The sequence below is a fragment of the Myxine glutinosa genome, chromosome 8, assembly GCF_964187855.1.
Source record: "Myxine glutinosa chromosome 8, kmMyxGlut1.1, whole genome shotgun sequence".
Classification (NCBI taxonomy): Eukaryota; Metazoa; Chordata; class Myxini; order Myxiniformes; family Myxinidae; genus Myxine; species Myxine glutinosa.
In genome coordinates this window covers 35578421-35599659 of record NC_136268.1, presented here as the reverse complement: position 1 = coordinate 35599659, position 21239 = coordinate 35578421, and the positions used below count along the sequence as shown (strand labels likewise).

At 41.5% G+C, this 21239-nt stretch overlaps 1 protein-coding gene across 1 annotated transcript in view; it reads right to left on the bottom strand.

Annotated features, from left to right (window-relative positions):
* LOC137432052 (uncharacterized) overlaps nucleotides 1-6773 on the bottom strand; it is a 61510-nt gene extending 54737 nt beyond the window's left edge. The window contains exons 1-2 of the mRNA XM_078783184.1: nucleotides 6724-6773; nucleotides 563-616 (exon numbers count right to left, since the gene is read on the bottom strand). Coding sequence (XP_078639310.1) covers nucleotides 563-616; nucleotides 6724-6747 — 78 coding nt within the window. The 5' untranslated portion in view covers nucleotides 6748-6773. The remainder of the gene's footprint in view (nucleotides 1-562; nucleotides 617-6723) is intronic.
* Nucleotides 6774-21239: the final 14466 nt, after the last annotated feature.

The following is a 21239-nucleotide window of genomic DNA, read 5'->3' as shown; positions in this document are numbered from 1 at the left end:
ATATCAAAAATAGAAATATATCAAAAATAGAAATATATCAAAAATAGAAATATATCAAAAATAGAAATACTGTATATCAAAAATAGAAATATATCAAAAATAGAAATATATCAAAAATAGAAATATATCAAAAATAGAAATATATCAAAAATAGAAATATATCAAAAATAGAAATATATCAAAAATAGAAATATATCAAAAATAGAAATATATCAAAAATAGAAATATATCAACGACTGCCCATCAGCATTTTGACAAAATACCGATATATACATTATACATATATATATATATATATATATATACATATCAGCACCAAAGAACAACATATATTTCACTGTATATCTTATACCTATTAGTTTTGCTGATTGTTTAAATGTAAATTTGTACTTATAGTAGTTATAGTTAGTAGTTATAGTGATAAATAAATGCTGAAATTGTAGCTTCCTACTTTTGAAGAATTATCATCATCCGTGGCATTTATATAATCTAGTACACAACAAAATGTGCCATATATCAAGCAAATTGAAAGAAATTCTATTGGTAGAGATTCTATCATTACCTTAGGACCGACAAAACCAGGGTCTCCGGTAGCACCATGATCTCCAGTGTCTCCCTACAAAATGAAAAAAAGTGCCTTAAATCCATATCAGATTGATCAGTTACATGAAATTCCGTTGTAATCCATCAATAACCAAAACTAATACCAACCAGAGAAGGCTACTTACCTCCACCACCGAAGGTGGATGAGGGTTATTTTTTCACCCCTGTTTGTTTGTGTTTGTCTATGCGCAGCAGGATATCTCAAAAAGTTGTTCATGGATTTGGACGAAACTTGGACAACTTGTGTGTGTGACAAGGACAAATAGATTCGATTTTGGTGAAGATCCAGATCTTAATCCAGATACGAGAATTCTTTAAAGTGATTCTTCAAAATTGAGAGATGGGGCCAAAAGCGATATATCTCAGATGATATCTCAAAAAGTTGAGTTGGTTCGGTGACAAGAACAAGCCGATTCGATTTTGGTTCATATCCAGATCCAGATCCGGCCTATCAGTAGGATAAAGAAACATAAAATGTTGAGTCTGGTGGAGGTATGCGCTCTACTGAGTGCCGTTCTTGTTTGTCAATTTTTTGTTGCACATCAAGCTTAGAAATTCAGGTGTACGAGTTAGACGTTACCTGGTATGCAAATAAACCCTGAGTTAGTCGCACCAAAGGCTTTAAAAACATACGTGCCGCTTCCTTGCTTCATGTACGAGCAAATCTGCCTTATTCATTTATATTACATCTTTTTCAATATTGTTTCTTTTCACTCTCTCTAGCAACTGTATTATTATTTTTTTGGGATACAAGATCGAGGCTCGTGTGAGAGCTAACATTAATGACAAAAAAAACCAAACGGACACATAAGACTAAATAAAGGGAGTGGGAGACAAGATGTGGAGAGAGGGGGAAGCACACAAGTACAACATTTGAGAGCAGGGACACCGGGAGATCTGTGGGAGGAGAGGGCTTGGGGTAAGGATGCGTGGGAAGGGGCGGGGGGTGGGAGAGGTAAAAAAAAAAACACATGGACATTGCTAGGACTTCCAGGAAAGAAGTCGGTATTTCAGAAAAGTGGATCTGGGGTGAATCAACGGGGGTAGAAAAGATCAAGGTTTTGGATGGGGGAAGATAAGAGATGGTGGTGGACAGCTGTTTTAAAGACCTGGAGGGAGGAGTGGGATTGAAGAGAGTGAGGGAGTTTGTTCCAGGGGCAGAAGAAAAGAGGAATGAAAGAGTGAAGGTGAGCAGAGAGTCTTGATTTTATCAGTTTCACCATAAGAGGGTTGCTGGCAGATCTTGTGCGTCCTGCAGGAATATTTGGGGGACAGAGCACAGAGAGAGCTGGGGGAGCAAGGCCGGAGAGGAGTCGGTAGAAGACAGAAAGACCACCAACCTGCCTGCGGTGAGTGAGTGAAAGACCCTCAGAATGAGCTTCATCGCGGGAGATTATCACGGTATTATCCTAATTTGAAAAAAATAATTATTTATCAAAGATGGCTGCCAACATCAAAGGGTTAAACTTCATACAGCGACTCAAGTTGTCACTATACGATCATTGTGGTTCCGACAATCTCAATGGACTTCAAGTTATGGGCTCATCACCTTTAAGAGAAGGTTCTTTTCATAACGCAAATGCTATGAATACAATAGGAAGGGAGTTCAAGGTTTTTGCAGACATAAAATTTTATAAAATGAACAAGTACAGTACATGATAATGAGGCAACTTCATGGATTCTCAAGGTCTTCCCCTGCGACATGTGCACGTGTCCCATCCAGGTGGTTGCACCTTGATGTTATCTTTACGGAAATCATCGAAAACAGGCAGCACAGCCATTTCAGAACACATGCTTTGACGTTTTGATCGCTCAATAGCTCAATGCAATCCAGGTGTTCCTTGAGTGGTCCAAACAAGTGAAATATCACAATATGAAAAGTGTGGAATGATTTTAAACTTTCCAACGACTCGCTGGAGTCGTAGTCACATTTGCCATGTGACGGTGAGTGTTGCCATGCTGTAAAGTTATACTACCTGACTATCTTCTGTGTATCGACTTCTCAATTCATTCATTGTGTAACTGTGCATTGATCGTTTTCCCACATTCAAGAAATTCCACGTGGATTAAATCGTTAAGGTCCCGAAACACTGTTGCCATGAACCGTCTGGCCGATGGCTGAACCTCGAATGATTTTTTGTGTTCGGGAACGACGATTTCTCTCTCCGCTCGGTTCTGGCTCGCTTTGACTTTGGCAGGAATTGAAGGACCTGTCACATCACAATATTCTTCAACAAATCATCTCCCTCCTATCTGGTAGCATTCCAAGAGCCAAATTGTATTGGAAACGCTAGTTGCTTTTTTAAATCAAATTTTCTGGCACCCACATTGTGTTAACGTTTTTGAATTTTAAGTGACAAAAAGCGATTGTTTCCATATTATCAATCTTCACGTCTGCAATTTGTCGTATAGTGATTTGGCGATTATTCAAAACTAGCCATTCAACACGTTTCATGTCTAGTCCAATGACAGCAGAGGTTATGGCTTCCACCATGACTGCTTGTCAGTCTGTCTGTTTGTCTGTGAACAGGATATCTCAAAAATTTATTGACGGATTCAGACAAAATTTGGTGGACAAGTTGGGAATGTAACAATGACGAATTGGTTCGATTTTAGTGAAGATCCGGATCCAGATACTAGAATTGTTTAAGTGATTCTTCACCATTGAGGGATCGGGCCAAAAACGATATCGAGCACGATATCTCAAAATGTTATGGACGGATTTGGACGAAGCTTGTTGGACAGGTTTTGTGTCTTCCAAAGACGAATTGATTCGATTTTGGTGAAGATGCGATAATGTTATAATTTTAAGTGATTCTTCACCATTGAGAGATGCGTCAAAAACGGTATATTGCATGGTATATATCATTATATTACAAAACGTTATGGATGGGTTATTACAAAACTTGGGGGATGAGTTGGTTAGGTGACAAGAACAAGTCAATTATATTTTGGTTTAGGCCCGAATCCAGATCCGACCTAATAGTGGGATACAACACGTAAACTGTTCAGCCTGGTGGAGGTATGCACTCTACCTGGTACTGTTCTAGTTTATTCAGTTTTATTCAGATACAACAACAACAACAGGCATTTTAACACCATTTTCCCTGCAAGAGCGGGGGTTAGCCTTGCGGTCCCCATGACAATCTTCTCCATATTCAGATGAGTAATCAAAACATCCAATTCCTCTGCTGCTTTTATTGCATGTGTGTATATATATATATTATATATATATATATATATATATATATACATATATATATATATATATATATATATATATATATGTATATATATATATATATGTATATATATATATATATATATATATATATATATATATATATATATATATATATATATATAACTTATATAAGTTTTATATATATATATATATATATATATATAAATAAATAAATATATAAAAGTTATATTTATATATATATATATATACTGGTCACTGGATATATATATATCTCTCTCTCTCTCTATTGAACACATGCACGTTTCCATTGATTCTATAAAACTGGAAGTTCGCACGTGGAAATTCTACTGAAATTATCAGTACCTGCAAAAGATGATGACATCAACACGATAATGGAATGATATTTCATGACAATAATTCAAACTGTGAAATCTGATGGAAAAAAATGGTCATTTAGATACATACATGATCTTGAACCAACCCTAGTTTGGAGTATGAGCTTTTCAAATCCAGAGGATGGTTAATCAAAATGTCAAAATCAATATAACAGAATTTGAATTATCATCATTATTCCAACAACTTATTCAGTGTAAAAGGGTCATGAAGAGCATACTGCATGACAGTAAACACATGATCATTTGAAGGAATTTGTAGTGTTTTCAAGGCAGATTTCCAGATTTTTTTATATTTCTGGAAGACAACTTTGGAGAATCATGTATTTTGATAGTGAAAAGATATCAACTTGATTTTGGTAGAACTTACAAAACGTATTACTTTGGCTTTCATAATCATATCGCACGGTATTCAGACTTGAGCCATTCCATGTTTTTCATTCTCTTTCTGTGCGCTTTTGGCGGGCTCTGCTGTTAAACATTCACCTTATCTGATCCTGGCCATTTAATACACAAGATGGCAATGTGACTCCCTTCTCTCATGCTTTACGAACCTGTATATTGCTTTTTTTCCAGTTTGTGTAGGGCATACACTCGCTGACAAAATGCATCTTCCAACTTACCTGTTTATTTATATTCCTATTTTTTTTACATGATACAAGGATCATAGTGGAGCTAATACACACACGAGACACAACACAGGACTGTTGGACGAGACAAACACAGCCACTGAGTTTGGGGTAAGTGTCCTCACTTTCTGGGGAGCTCTGGGTATCAGCAACGTCACAACAATGGAGCTGCCTTAACTCACCGTACCCAACAGGACATATCCTAAGGAGGAATTTTCGCCCCTTCCCTCCCCTTCCCTTCCCTCCCCTCCCCTCCCCTTCCCTCCCCCTTCCCTTCCCTTCCATCCTCTTCCCTCCTTTTCCCTTCCCTTCCCTCCCCTTCCCTTCCCTTATCTCCCCTTCCCTCCCCTTCCTTTCCCTTCCCTCCCCTTCCCTCCGCTTCCCTCCCCTTCCCTTCCCTTCCATCCTCTTCCCTCCTTTTCCCTTCCCTTCCCTCCGCTTCCCTTCCATTATCTCCCCTTCCCTTCCCTTCCTTACCCTGCTCTTCCCTACTCTTCCCTCCCTTTCCCTCCTCTTCCCTCCCCTTCCCTCCCCTTATCTCCCCTTCCCTCCCACCACTGATGTCTGTTGCAGACACTCTCCAAAGTTGTGGCTGTCGGCTGTCACCAAACATGACAAAATACAACCCTATGTCTATGGGCTACCTCACTACCCCATTTAATTCAGGGATAAGTCTTAAACCATTTTACCGAAATGTCCTGCGCCATTATTATCTTGCCTGAACTCGCACATTGCTGGCTTGTGGGGTGGGGTGTGTGTGTAGATAAGTCAAGTACAGTATCTGCACTTGCAAACGTCATTTTCTAATGAGGGTGTTTTCTCAACATCCTTAGATTTGATCTCTTCATTAATTGCAGCTGATTCAGGAACTTGTGTCGACGAAGATCCAGGTTCAGCTGGGCCACAGCTTCTATCAGAGCTTGATCCTATTCTTCTGAAACAGTGTCTTTGGATGTGCCACTGCCATCTGGTGTTGCATTTTTTTTTGCTGAACAGAGTAAAGAGTGAGTAATGTTTTTTTTTTGTTTTTTTTTTGACACTCCGATACTGATCGTCTATTCTGAATATGGAGGTGCTAACTGACGCAATTGTTTTTCTTTGAAGAAGTCATGGTTGTTTTGTGATTTGATTTGATGCACTACTATAAAAAATTTAGAAGTGATCTAACTCTGTATGTAAGACGCCTCAGTTAGCGTGTATATTTCCTTTCCTCTTTCATTCCCTTTCCTTCCCCACCCTCTTTATTCCTGGGGGAGGGGAAGGGGATTTCACATTCCCCCCCCCCCCTTATATTTTTATCTCCTTGGGTAGGGGCAATGTCATTTCTTTAACAACACTAAAAACACCAGCTCTCTATGTGAGTCACCAGGGGGGGGGGGGGGGTGGGGGGGGGGGGGAGGAAGTCATGTTATTATCTTTATGATTATGATTATTAATACCATAGCACAAAACCCATTCTGCGGGTGACACATTATACTGACACATCCATTATTTGGGCGGTGTATAGGCAACAGACCGCTGCCTCTATTGCTCCCGAAAATATAATTAACCCAGGTTATGTATATGAAGTGAAAACATGTGCATTGTGGCTATATAGCTCGAATAATTCCAATTGCACCCCCCCCCCCCCCACCCCCTTCCTCCCCTCCAATGGAATAAAATGCCAATATGGGTGAAAATGTTTTTTTCCCAAAACTTTATGGAATCAAAGAAGCTTGCACATGCACACTTCAGGGTTCCCTCATTAATTCCTGAAAGTTTCAGCTTGCTAGCTCAGATCCTCTCGGAGGAGTAGTTTAAACATCCATATATAAACTTGCTCCATTATATTGTAGATTATATGGAGATGCCCACTAAATTCCATGAAATCTAAAGTAAAACAGGAAACACTTACTCTGGTGCCCGGTTGCCCTGGCATGCCTTGGACTCCCTGCAACCCTTGAACACCCTAAAACAAACAAAAAACAACACCTTAAACACACTGAGAGCTTCACAAATACTATACTTTCTTAAATTGGAAGCAAAATTAATGCTTGAAATATCAATAACTCAATTTCCAGCTTGTTGCTCCAACCCAATGTTGCCAGGCATCTGCAAGCGACACATTCTTCCTTGGAAGATAGAATATAAAAACAGACTTTGAAAAACATCTGCTCTATTGACCTGCCCAGCATGGTCTTGGATTATGCAGGTGCAGAGGTTGTGCCTGACATTTTATAGATGCAATTATTTAGGGGAAATGTTCTGCTGACTGCCTGGTTGTGAAGAGCTATAAAAACATACATTTCCAATTTTGTGACATGGAACTTAATAGCAAGAACATTTGTCAAAAGGGTAATCTGTGTTGCTCACCGACATGCATTCTGATTGTTAGTTTTCAACTTCTCACCATTAATGTTTCACCCTGAACGGGCCTGCCTACCTTGCGTCCTTGCTTTCCTGAAGGGCCGGCTTGACCTTTGTTTCCTTTCTGACCCTGTGCGGCATAGATGTAAAAATAAACATAACTGCACATCATAGAAATACTTAACGATTCATTTATGCACGACTATGAGGTTTGTAGTGAAAAGTAGGTGACATTTGAGATAGCGAATATTGACGAAATGTATTAATAATAATAATAATAATAATAATAATAATGATAATATCAATAATGTGAAAATAATAATATTTTGTAGTATTTGCAATTGTGATTGCACCTTCATGTTTCAGGTATTCTACTATTTCCCTGCCAAAAAATCAATGTCATGGTTATGTGGTTATCACCAAGTATGTGATTTATCCGGAATGTGCAAGAAAAGGGTGGATGTTTTGAAATGCAATGATACGACAATATAAGAATATTGTTGATTTCTGTTCAATCTTGCACATGGAAAGTACCCGTGAATGAGAGGAGTCGGGCTCCTATCATTTCCTGTTAATACAATTAGCTAGTGGTAGCTTGCTATGGCGAAACAAAGACACACGGACGCTTCTCCTTTTACGAATAGATGCAAAAATCTCGTAAAACTTATCTTGTGGCCCGGAACCAAACAATATGTATATATATATATATATATATATATATATATATATATATATATATATATATATATATATATATGTCTACAGTCACGTGAAAAAGTAAGTACACCCCATGTAAAGTTTTGACTTTTTCAACATATTTCAACATACAGCTACTTGATCTTCATTTCAACAATATTGATAGATAAAGGTGATATAATATAACAAATATCATGAAACATTTACATTTTGTAGTGCATTGTATAATTTAAATAAACATAAATGCAAATTTCACATGTGGAAAAAGTAAGTACACCCTTGGCTCTAATAGGTGGTATTGCCCCCTTTGGCAGAAACAACCTCAAGTAGGCGTTTCTTATAACTGTCTACCAGTCTCTGACATCGACTGGGAGAAATTTTTGCCCACTCCTCCATGCAGATTTCTTTCAGCTGTGCTATGTTTGAGGGGTTTCTTGCATGCACAGCTCGTTTCAAATCACCCCACAACATCTCGATGGGATTTAGATCCGGGCTTTGACTTGGCCATTCCAGAACCCTCCATTTCTTTCTTTTCAGCCATTCCTTGGTGGATTTACTGGTATGTTTAGGGTCATTGTCATGTTGCAAGGTCCACCTTCGGTTGAGCTTCAACTTTCCGACAGATGGCCTCACATTAGCCTCAAGCACCCTCTGGTACAATGAAGAATTCATAGTGGATTATATGATGGTGAGCTGCCCAGGCCCTGATGCAGCAAAGCTGCCCCAAACCATAATATTTCCACCACCATGCTTTACAGTTTGTATCAGGTTATTGTGGTCAAATGCTGTCTTTGGATTTTGCCAAACATGTCTTCTGGTACTGTGGCCAAATAGCTCTACCTTTGACTCATCTGTTCAGAGCACATTGTTCCAGAAGTGGTGGTCTTTACCTAGGTGTTCATTGGCAAACGTTAGTCTTGCCCTGATGTTCTTTCTGGACAGCAAAGGTTTCCTCCTGGCACACCTCCCATGTAGATCAAATTTGTGCACCCTCTTTCTAATGGTAGACTCATGCACTTTGACATCAACAGTGGCAAGAGCTACCTGTAGGTCCCGTGATGACATTCTGGGGTTCTTAGAGACTCCTTTCAGCATCTTGCGGTCTGCTCTCGGGCTGAACTTGCTGGGGTGGCCTGGCCTGAACAAGTTGGCAGTTGTTTGGAATCTTCTCCACTTGTAGATGATCTTCTGGACAGTCGAATGATTGATATCAAATTGTTTGGATATCTTTTTAATCATTGCTTCTGATATGAAATCTTTCCTCTTCTCCAATGGCTTGATCTCTGATCATCAATTTGGTTTCAGACCAGGTCACTCTACTCTGGACATGCTGCTTCTGCTGTCTCAACAATGGATGGAGGTCCTCAATGCCAAACAGGAAATTAGAGCTGTCTCCCTCGACATATCACGTGCCTTCGACACGGTCTGGCACCCCGCTCTGCTCACCAAACTCTCCTCCTTTGGTATCCATGGAAATCTCCACGCATGGCTGGCGGACTTCCTCTCTAGTCGTCGTCAACGTGTGGCCCTGAATGGGTTTCTCTCATCTCCTCTTCCTGTTCAGGCTGGAGTTCCCCAAGGCAGTGTTCTGGGCCCCGTGCTTTTTCTGGTCTTCATCAATGATCTCTCTGACTCTCTCGAAAATCCTCTCTATCTCTTTGCTGATGACTCCACTCTCTGCCGCTCCATTCCTCTTCCCTCAGATCGGCAGTCTGCTGCCTCCTCACTCTCTGAAGACCTGGACAAAATCACAGACTGGTCAAACAAGTGGAACATGTCTTTCAATCCTGACAAATCTCACACTCTTACTATGTCTCTCCGAAAAGATCGACTGGACAACCCTCCCATCTACTTTCTCAACAATCCTCTCCAAGAAGTTCTGTCGCTCAAGATTTTGGGTCTCACTATCTGCCATGATCTTTCTTGGGAAAACCACATTTCCAAGCTGGCCTCCAAAGCCAGTCGCCGACTGGGCATCCTCCGTCGTGCGAAGTCCTTCCTCGGCACACCTGAGCTCCTCACCACATACAAGGCTTTCATCCGCAGCTCAATGGAATACTGTTCTCCCCTATGGGCCGGTGCTCCTGCCTCACACCTAGCTCGGCTTCACGCTGTTGAAACCAAAGCTTTCAGAATTATTGGAATCTCCCGCGATGAAGCTATCTCTGAGGGCCTTTCACTCACTCACCGCAGGCAGGTAGGTGGTCTTTCTGTCTTCTACCGACTCCTCTCCGGCCTTGCACCCCCAGCTCTCTCTGTGCTCTGTCCCCCAAATATTCCTACAGGTCGCACAAGATCTGCCAGCAACCCTCTGATGGTTAAACTGCCGAAATCTCGGCTCTCCGCTCACCTTCACTCTTTCATTCCTCTTTTCTCCCGCCTCTGGAACAAACTACCTCACTCCCTTCAATCCCACTCCTCCCTCCAGGTCTTTAAAACAGCTGTTCACCACCATCTCTTATCTTCCCCCATCCAAAACCTTGATCTTTTCTACCCCCGCTAATTCACCCCAGATCCACCTTGTTTGAAATTCCAACTTCTTTCCTGTAAGTCCTGGCAGGGTCCATATGTTTTATACCTCTCCCACTGCCCCCTTCCCACGCCCCCCCCCCCCCCCCCAAAGCCCTCGCCCTCTCTCAGATCTCTCGATGTCTCCATGTCTCTCGGTCCCTGCTCTCAAATGTTGTGTTTGTGTCCTTCCCCCTCTCTCCCCATCTTGTCTACCGCTCCCTATGTTATATGTTTTATGTGTCGGTTTGTCTTTCTGTGTGATTAATGTTCGCTCTTTCACGAGCCTCGAACTTGTATACAAAAAAAAAAAAAAAAAAAAAAAAAAAAAAATCCCTTCCCAGACTCGTAGGCATTTTTTACCTTCTTTCTGAAGGCCTCAGAGAGCTCTTTTGATCTAGGCATGGTGACGCCGCACACTTCAACAACAACAACGAGCAAACCAAACTAAATGTCTGAGGTTTAAATAAGACAGGTTCCTCCAAGATTCTCTCTAACGATGTTGTAATAACTTGCACCTGAGCTGGTGCACCTGATTCTAATTTTAGGTATTTGAAGTAGTGATAAATGTAGGGTTGTACTTACTTTTTCCACATGCGAAATTTGCATTTATGTGTATTTAAATTATACAATGGACTACAAAATGTAAATGTTTCATGATATTTGTTACATTATATCACCTTTATCTATCAATATTTTTGAAATGAAGATCAAATAGCTGTATGTTGAAATATGTTGAAAAAGTCAAAACTTTACATGGGGTGTACTTACTTTTTCACATGACTGTATATAAGGTACTCACAGCCCACACAGCTCCACACCCACCCCCAGCCACCCATCCTTCCAAATGTGATTAATAATAAATATCATTTAAAACTTGTCATTTGCAATCACAAGCCCCAGATATGACCTCCCCTCCGATGTTAAGAAGCAACGAAACCAGAAACGGTGTTTCCCTCTGGGAAGTCTGCCAGAATGTTGGTGATGGCGGCATCATCTTTCCAATAGCAGACGTCCATTAAATAAAACACCAAGCCTGCCAGGTTCATGTGAGGTAATCCCATAAGGTTCAAAGTCCGATCACTGACAGGGATGATTAAGTAGAACACATCCATCCACAGCCCATCCGTAGGCCTTGCACGGGCCCACATCGTCTGGAGTTTTTGCAGTACCGGCTGAAAGATATCAACTTTTTGGGTGAATTAATCAGAAAGTTCTCCAAATCTTTCTTTTTGCAGAGGCATACCCCTTTCTCACAGGTACTTTTCCAAGTATTTCTGGCTTCTTTTAGAAACTTTGTGAGGCATTTAATGTTACAATCCATAAATGGCATGCATGATATAGGTTTGGCCGCTCGGATGAAACTCGTTGCTCGGGGTTTCTGCACAACGCCCCAGAATTTTCTACGGCGGTTTCGGTCATTTTAAAAGTTGTGTATTGACAGACACGAAAATGTGTAATCAATTTGCAACAACATTAAATGTCTTCAAGAACAGCTTCATTATGACCTTTAAAAGAGTCTGCATGTGTTGTGAAGAATTGATACTCCTTAAAGTATTAAGATTTATACTCAGAACATCCATTATTATTGGCTTACTTGAGAATGGTTCAATTCCTTCAATTGCAGATTCTTGCTTTTTTTTTGTTTTGCATCAAGAGACCTGAATTTCATTGTTGGTGAAAATACTCACATTGACTGATAGCCACTTACTTAGCAATTGTCCATCGTGATGGCACAGAAGTAGTATGCAGTACTAGTCTCTGATCGATCGGTCTAGTCGAGGGTTCGGTTATTAGCCTGAGTATAGTTTCCTGGTTGATTATGCAAATTGAAAAATTAGTCCTTACTTCGGTGGTTGATTGATCAACAGGAAGTGCACCACACAGGAAGTGCACCTCATGGTTACATCACAGAACTGCTCTTTTGCCATATATGGTGCAGTGACTATTTCCATATATTTAGTGTGGGTGACCAACTGACATGATCACCTATTTTTTTTTCATTCACTCGTGATGTCTACTTTAAACGTAAATTTAACATTACTCACACCACTCAACATTTGTTTCACCAAAGATTTTATAAAATAGACCAAAACTCAAATAACAGGCTTTGAACACCCGGTTCACAAATGAAACAAACCTTAATTCCGGGGAAACCAGGGAGACCCGTGCAGCCGACTTTGCACTCGCAGGGACCCTCTGGAGGTGCTGCCTGCTCCCGGGAAGTGCACTGCTTTATGTAGAAGAGGAAGTAGTAAGTTAGAGGATGAAGCTGAATATTATCAGCACAATGGACATTTATATATTTATTATTTCCCATGTTATCTTTTAAAAAAAACGTTAAGCCAGAGTAAACTTGAAAAAATGTGAATCCATGGTGTTGTTAAATATATTGAAAATGTCCACAATCATGGTAAAGTTAGGCTTTTGTTTGGCCTATTTATAGTTAGGCCTATTTATAAAGAAAAGTTTTCATTTTATTTTAGAAAAAAAAAGTAAACAAATGTTGGCTTTTCTTGGACTATTGCGAGTATCTTGTCCGTATAACTTTTTGAATGCCCCTCGGAAATAATGCTGGATTACATGACCACTTGAAGTTATTAAAAGGAACAGAATGAAACTGCCAGTAAGACGTTAAAATATCACGTTCACCTTCCCAGGAAGCTCACAGCACGTCTCTCGCCCAGCCCGCTCGGGGTTACAGAAGAACTCAAACTGCTGCAGCTGAACCTGGCAGAAAAAAAAAGGGAATTATGCTATTTCGTCTTAATAACTATATATTATAGCACGACAATATCTTCCTTCACAGACCTGATAATAATACTTTAATTTTTAAAATGCATCTTAATCGTCCACATTGCAAATTGCAAAATTGGCTTAAAATCCCTCATATAGGACTATATGTTCCAAACAAAAACAACACCTGCAAAAACGGGGTCACCCAAATAAATCATATTATTTTCATACACGTTTGCATATGGACTATTTCATGTTTTATGTAATGAGATGACTTTCAATATGTCTTTTACACCCATTTTAAATTACATTTGTGGAATGTTTCTTAAGAGGTCTCCTCCATTACTCATCTTTGTCCATACATCTGTTCATTGAAGTCTTAGGCACATGAAGCTGGAATTTTGTACTCTATACTGACAAAGAATGCCACAAAATCTCCCACTCACATTCTGTCTCTTCCGAAAAGACCGTCTGGTCAACCATCCCATTTACTTCCTCAACAATCCTCTTGAAGAAGTTCAGTCACTAACTTTTGGGCCTCACTATCAGCCATGATATCTCTTGGGCAAAACCACATTTCTAAGTTTGTCTCCAAAGCTAGTCGGCGACTGGGCATCCTGCATCCTACAAAGTCTTTCCTTTGAACACCTGAGCTTATATCTACCTATAAGACCTTCACCCTAAGCTTGATGGAGTACTGTTCTCCCCACTATGCTGGCTCCCCTGCCTCATGCCTCGCTCATCTTAGTGCGGTGGAAACCAAAGCCTTAAAATAGGACTGTGGAGAACTGCCGGTTATTTCCCCATGGTTTCTGAGAAGATTTAAAAATATTACCTGAATTTGAGGGGAAACCCCCCTTTTCACCCTTTTATACGTTGCAGATCCAGATGGGTAGTACAACCCCATGAGACTTTTAATGTTTTGATGTATTGTACCAAATTTGGTCCATGTCGTTGATGTAGTTTGCGAGGAAAATATGTTTTAGTGAATATGAGGCATTAGGGCAGGGAGACTGTGGTCCCATTTCATGGGGAGATATGGCCATGGGGAGCACAACTTAAGGTTAGGGCATGGTCATGATGCCTTATGGCCAGTTTAGTCTGTATCCGGTTGTGGGTTTCTGAGAAGAATATGATTGAATGAAATACCAATGTTTGGGCCAAAACCCAACTTTTACCACTTTTATAAGGGGAGCATCTGAATGGCGACCTTACTGTCCCCATGAGATGGATCACAACCCCATGAGACCTGACTGTCCCCATGAGATGGATCACAACCCCATGAGACCTTACTGTCCCCATGAGATGGATCACAACCCCATGAGACCTTACTGTCCCCATGAGATGGATCACAACCCCATGAGACCTTTCTGTCCCCATGAGATGGATCACAACCCCATGAGACCTTACTGTCCCCATGAGATGGATCACAACCCTATGAGACCTTACTGTCCCCATGAGATGGATCACAACCCCATGAGACCTTACTGTCCCCATGAGATGGATCACAACCCCATGAGACCTTTCTGTCCCCATGAGATGGATCACAACCCCATGAGACCTTACTGTCCCCATGAGATGGATCACAACCCTATGAGACCTTACTGTCCCCATGAGATGGATCACAACCCCATGAGACCTGACTGTCCCCAGGAGATGGATCACAACCCAATGAGACCTTACTGTCCTGATGCATCACACCAAATTTGGTCCATAAATCGGTCAGTAGTTTGTGAGGAGATAATGTTTTAGTCAAATGTTCATGTATGTACGTACGAACGGACAGCCGGACACTGGGACCCACTGTATGTGGTTATTTTTGAGAAATAACCTGAAAATCAAACGGTAAAAACTCTTGCTTTGACTTTCACACAAAAGAGTGAATTAATCAAATGGTTTTCTCCACAGCATGTCTTAAATGACGTCATCAAGGAAACTATATTCCCGATTTCTAGAAGTTGTATAGCTTTGTAATGAACAGGCATAGAAAGTTGAAAATATCAGATCATCCTTAGATGGACATTTAGCAGTAAAAAGAATTCAAAACCATAACTCTATCCAGAATAACTCCACAAAGCAAAGTCCAATTTATGGAAAATCTGATGAAACTTTAAATAACTAGCATGGAACCCGGTAGAGAGCATTCCTCCGCTAGGCTGAATAGTTTACGTTTTGTGTCCTAACAATAGGCCGGATCGGAATTCAGACTTGAACCAAAATCGAATTGGCTTGTTCTCATCACCAAATCAACTCATCCACCAAGTTTTGTGATAATCTATCCATAAGTTTGTGAAATATCTTTCTCACAGACAGACAGACAGACATAGTTATGGATGGATTATGACGAAACTTGGTGGACAGGTTGGGTGGGTAGCAAGGACTTTACCTAGCTCCATTATAGTTGTTTAATGGTGTTCCCAGGTTTGAGTGTGCAAGTATCAGTAGTCATTCAATGATTGACCCTTTCATCAAATTTTTCCACTTTTTTTTACAAACAACAATATAATTGAGGAAAAAACACATTAAGATTCTACTTATAAAGTGGAAATTGACCTTTGTGACCTATCTTTGGGTAAACAAAAATGAATAAATACATTATTCAAGATGAAAACGAGGTGGTTGACGTCTCACCGGTGCACTGCCTTTGCCAGATCCTCTTAGAGCGATGTCCATGAATCCGCTGCGACCATGAATCATCTGCAGAGCCTCTGTGCCCTCCTCGTGACAATCCACAAACAGAGAGACACGTCCATCCCGTACAGCCAGCGCCAGCTTGTGCCAATTCCCATCAAAAAGAGAGTCAAAGCCACGGAACACGTGCGATTCACTGCTACCGCTCGGGGTTTCTGAGGAGATCTCAATAGAGCGTGCTGTGCCATCGACACGCAATGCGAGCCCATCTCGAACACCGTCGAAGCGTGCCCGCCAAAGGGTCCAGGTGGGTTCCGGGGTGGGACCGGGACCGGGCAGCTGTAACGTGACGATGAGTGAAAACTGAGTGGGAAGGCCGTGAGGCAAGACGTGTCTGCAATTGATTGGAAGGAAATATTTAATTGAAGTGTGTCGATGACGGATGAACAATGCATAAAAATATGATTACAAAGAAAAACTTGATAAAACGGATTGAATGATGATGATGATATACAGTCGGACCCCGCGATTCGCGGATCCGCTATTTTGTGAGTTCTGCGTATTCGCGGTTGATAAATTGCGACCTGCTTCTCTATTCGCGGCCCTATGTCCCGTGTATTCGCGGTTTTTCGCTGACACTCCACCGTATCTATTAGTACAATTAGCTGTCTCCATTTTCCCCAATGAAACAATGGCATGGCATGCATTCGTGGATTTTCATCGACATTCGCGGATTTTCATCGACATATGTGAGATTTTCATCGACATTTGTGGGATTTTTATCGACATTCGTGGGATTTTCATCGACATTTGTGGGATTTTCATCGACATTCGTGGGATTTTCATCGACATTTGTGGGATTTTCATCGACATTCGTGGGATTTACATCGACATTCGTGAGATTTTCATCGACATTCATGGGATTTTCATCGACATTCGTGGATTTTCATCGACATTCATGGGATTTTCAGCAACATACGTGAGATTTTCATTGACATTCTTGAGATTTTCATCGACATTCGCGGATTTTCATCGACATTCGTGGGATTTTCAGCAACATACGTGAGATTTTCATCGACATTCTTGGGAATTTCATCGACATTTGTGGGATTTTCATCGACATTCACGGATTTTCATCGACATTCACGGATTTTCATCGACATTCGTGGGATTTTCAGCGACATTCGTGGGATTTTCATCGATATTCGTGGGATTTTCATCGATATTCGAGGGATTTTCATCGACATTCGTGGGATTTTCAGTGACATTCGTGGGATTTTCATTGACATTCATCGGATTTTCAGTGACATTCGTGGGATTTTCAGTGACATTCGTGGGATTTTCAGTGACATTCATGGGATTTTCATTGACATTCGTGGGATTTCCATCGACATTCGTGGGATTTTCATCGGCATTCCTTTGGATTTTCATCGACATTCGTGGGATTTTCATCGACATTCGTGGGATTTTCATCGACATTCGTGGGATTTTCAGTGACATACGTGGGATTTTCATCGACATTCATGGGATTTTCATCGACATTCGTGGGATTTTCATCGGCATTCATGGGATTTTCATCGACATTCGTGGGATTTTCATCGACATTCGTGGGATTTTCATCGACATTTGTGGGATTTTCATCGACATTCGTGGTATTTTCATCGACATACGTGAGATTTACATCGACATTCGTGGGATTTTCATCGACATTCGTGGGATTTTCATCGACATTCGCAGATTTTCATTGACATTCGTGGGATTTTCAGCAACATACGTGAACTTTTCATTGACATTCTTGGGATTTTCATCGACATTCGTGGATTTTCATCGACATTCGTGGGATTTTCAGCAACATACGTGAGATTTTCATCGACATTCTTGGGATTTTCATCGACATTTGTGGGATTTTCATCGACATTCACGGATTTTCATCAACATTCACGGATTTTCATCGACATTCTTGGGATTTTCAGCGACATTCGTGGGATTTTCATCGATATTCGTGGGATTTTCATCGATATTCGTGGGATTTTCATCGACATTCGTGGGATTTTCCTTGACATTCGAGAATTTTTGACTTAACAGTTGCGAATTTTGCTTCGCCATTCGTGGAAATTCGTGATTTGGGAACCAATCCACCCTTTTTCCAAGGAAACAATGCCCCGCCATTCACAGTTTTGCAATTCGCAGCACTTTCCAGGAACATGTCCCCCACGAATAACGAGGTCCGACAGTACACATTTCTCCACTGAAGGTTTACAGCATGATCTGAGCAAGATCATGCCCTAGCGACAAAACTACATCCTCTGGGATCTGTCATTGATCTGACTTGGGCATTGCCTCGAACTGCATCACATTTAGATCGGTGTTATTGCAATATGTTGAATTGACTTGCAATCATGCTAAACACAATAACTTTTGTAAGGGAATGAGAGGAACAGTTGTGCATATACTGAAGCACAGATTGTATACAAACTCACTACCTCATGTCATGTGTGAGTCTGGCTGTTGATTGAACATGAAATGCAGTCCTGTCAGGTGTGCTGCCCTCAGACACATCGACCCCAGTTGCAAAGTCCAGGCCAAAACGTTCGAGTAAGTCCACACCTGAAAAATGAAACAATTAGTTTTACAAAGCCTTACTGCAGAATGTAACATCATGGAAACATTGTAAGAAACATGACTGTCTAGCCATCAATGAGGACGCACTCAATGTGACTTGAACTATTGGTTGTACTGTAGTCATATACTAAGTTTTTATTACCTCCATCACTGATGGTGGACAGAGGTTGCGTTTTCACCCATGTTTGTCTGTCTGTCTGTTTGACTGTGAGCAGGACATCTCAAAAGGTTGTGAATAGATTCGGATGAAATTTGGTGGACAGGTTGGGTGTGTGACATGGGCGAAATTATTCAATTTTGGTGAAGATCTGGATACGATAATTTTAAAAGGGATTCTTCACCTTTGAGAGGTAGTGACAAAAACAATATATAGCACAATATCTCAAACATTTATGGATGCATTCTGGTGAAACTTGGTGGACATGTTGGGTAGATGACAAGAAGAAGCCGATTAGATTTTGGTTCAGGCCCGAATCCAGCTCCGGCCTATCAGTGGAATACAAAACCTAAACTGTAAGTACTGGTGGAGGTATGCGCTCTACCGAGTGCCATTCTAGTGTTTCCTATGATACTTACAATACTTTTCAAATTCGGGAAAAATTATTGCTCCGATTTTTTATTTGGAAAGATCCATACATTCAAAATTGAAGTAATCGCCAATTAGTCAGGCATGGCTTCGACGTTTCGACCACTGAGTTTGGTCTTCATCTGGGACTGCAGGAATCCTGTACCAGGTGTTCAGTACCCTCCCAAATGGGGAGGAATGGGGCCTCACGTGACCACAACATGTAGGTATTCAAACCTAACATCATTTTCATCATTGGCTTGTTGTTTAAAGAAAAACCAATAGCATCTATTGTCCGTTGGTAACTAGTTACCTTTTAGTGATTTCAAGGTTGTGAGGTAACTCATCTGATTTCACAGTTAACAACACTTTCTCAATTTTTTGGGGTTCCTGAAAGGTGTGCTTAACGATTTTAGCTCAAGGAAAGGCAAATATTTGCGGATTTTAAAAGGAAACTATTTGTAATGGCGAAATTCCTGAACCTGGAAAGAGTCCTGATTGCTCAGAATAGTTCTTTCCACACCTTTTTTTTTTTTTTTTTTTTTTGTATACAAGATCGAGGCTCGTGAAAGAGCTAACATTAATCACACAAAAAGACAAACCGACACACAAAACACAAAAAACAAGGGGAGCGGCAGACAAGATGGGGAGAGAGGGGGAAGGACACAAAAGAGAGGGGGAAGAGGGGGAAGGACACAAACACAACATTTGAGAGCAGGGACATCGGGAGGACTTGGGGGGAGGTGGGAGAGGAATAAAACATATGAACACTGCAAGGACTCTGGGGTGAATTACCGGGGGTAGAAAAGATCATGGCCATCTCCATAAGAGATGGTGGTGAACAGCTGTTTTAAAGACCTGGAGGGAGGAGTGGGATTGAAGGGAGTGGGGGAGTTTGTTCCAGAGGCGGGAGAAAAGGGGAATGAAAGAGTGAAGGTGAGCAGAGAGCCTAGACTTTGGCAGTTTAACCATAAGAGGGTTGCAGGCAGATCTTGTGCGACCTGAAGGAATATTGGGGGGACAGAGCACAGAGAGAGCTGGGGGAGCAAGGCCGGAGAGGAGTCGGTAGAAGACAGAAAGACCAGCAACCTGCCTGCGGTGAGTGAGTGAAAGGCCCTCGGCGTTGACTACATCGCAGGAGATTCCAATGATTCTGAAAGCTTTGGCCTCAACAGCGTGAAGCCAAGCAAGGTGTGAGGCAGGAGCACCAGCCCAGAGGGGGGAACAGTATTCCATTGAGCTGCAGATGAAAGCCTTGTATGTGGTGAGGAGCTCAGGTGTGCCAAGGAAGGACTTCGCACGACGGAGGATGCCCAGTCGGCGACTGGCTTTGGAGGCCAGCTTGGAAATGTGGTTTTGCCAAGAAAGATCATGGCAGATAGTGAGACCCAAAAGCTTGAGCGACAGAACTTCTTGGAGAGGATTGTTGAGAAAGTAGATGGGAGGGTTGTCCAGTCGGTCCTTTCGGAGAGACATTGTGAGATTTGTCAGGATTGAAAGACATGTTCCACTTGTTTGACCAGTCTGTGATTTTGTCCAGGTCTGCAGAGAGTGAGGAGGCTGCAGACTGCCGATCTGAGGGATGAGGAATGGAGCGACAGAGAGTAGAGTCGTCAGCAAAGAGATAGAGAGGATTTTCAAGAGAGTCAGAGAGATCATTGATGAAGACCAGAAAAAGCACAGGGCCCAGAACACTACCTTGGGGAACTCCAGCCTGAACAGGAAGAGGAGATGAGAGAAATCCATTCAGAGCCACACGTTGACTCCGACCAGAGAGGAAGTCTGCCAGCCATGCGTGGAGATTTCCATGGATACCAAAGGAGGAGAGTTTGGAGAGCAGAGCAGGGTGCCAGACCGTATCGAAGGCACGTGAAATGTCAAGGGAGACAGCTCTAATTTCCTGTTTGGCGTTGAGGACGTCCATCCATTGTTGAGAAAGCAGAAGCAGCATGTCCAGAGTAGAGTGACCAGGTCTGAAACCAAATTGATGATCAGAGATCAAGCCATTGGAGAAGAGGAAAGATTTAATATCTGAAGCAATGATGGATTCCATGACTTTGCTGATAATTGGGAGAAGGCTGATTGGTCTGTAGTTGCTGGGATCTGTTTTTGCACCTTTTTTGTGCAAAGCGGTGATGTTGGCTGATTTCCAAGCAGATGGCAGATGACCTTGAGCAAAAGAGAGGGTGAAGAGAACAGAAAGAGGGAGTGAAAGAGCAGAAGAACATGATTTTAGGACCCGTGGGCTGATGCCGTCAGGACCAGTTGCAGAATCAGAGTCGAGGGTTGACAGAAACTTTTCCACC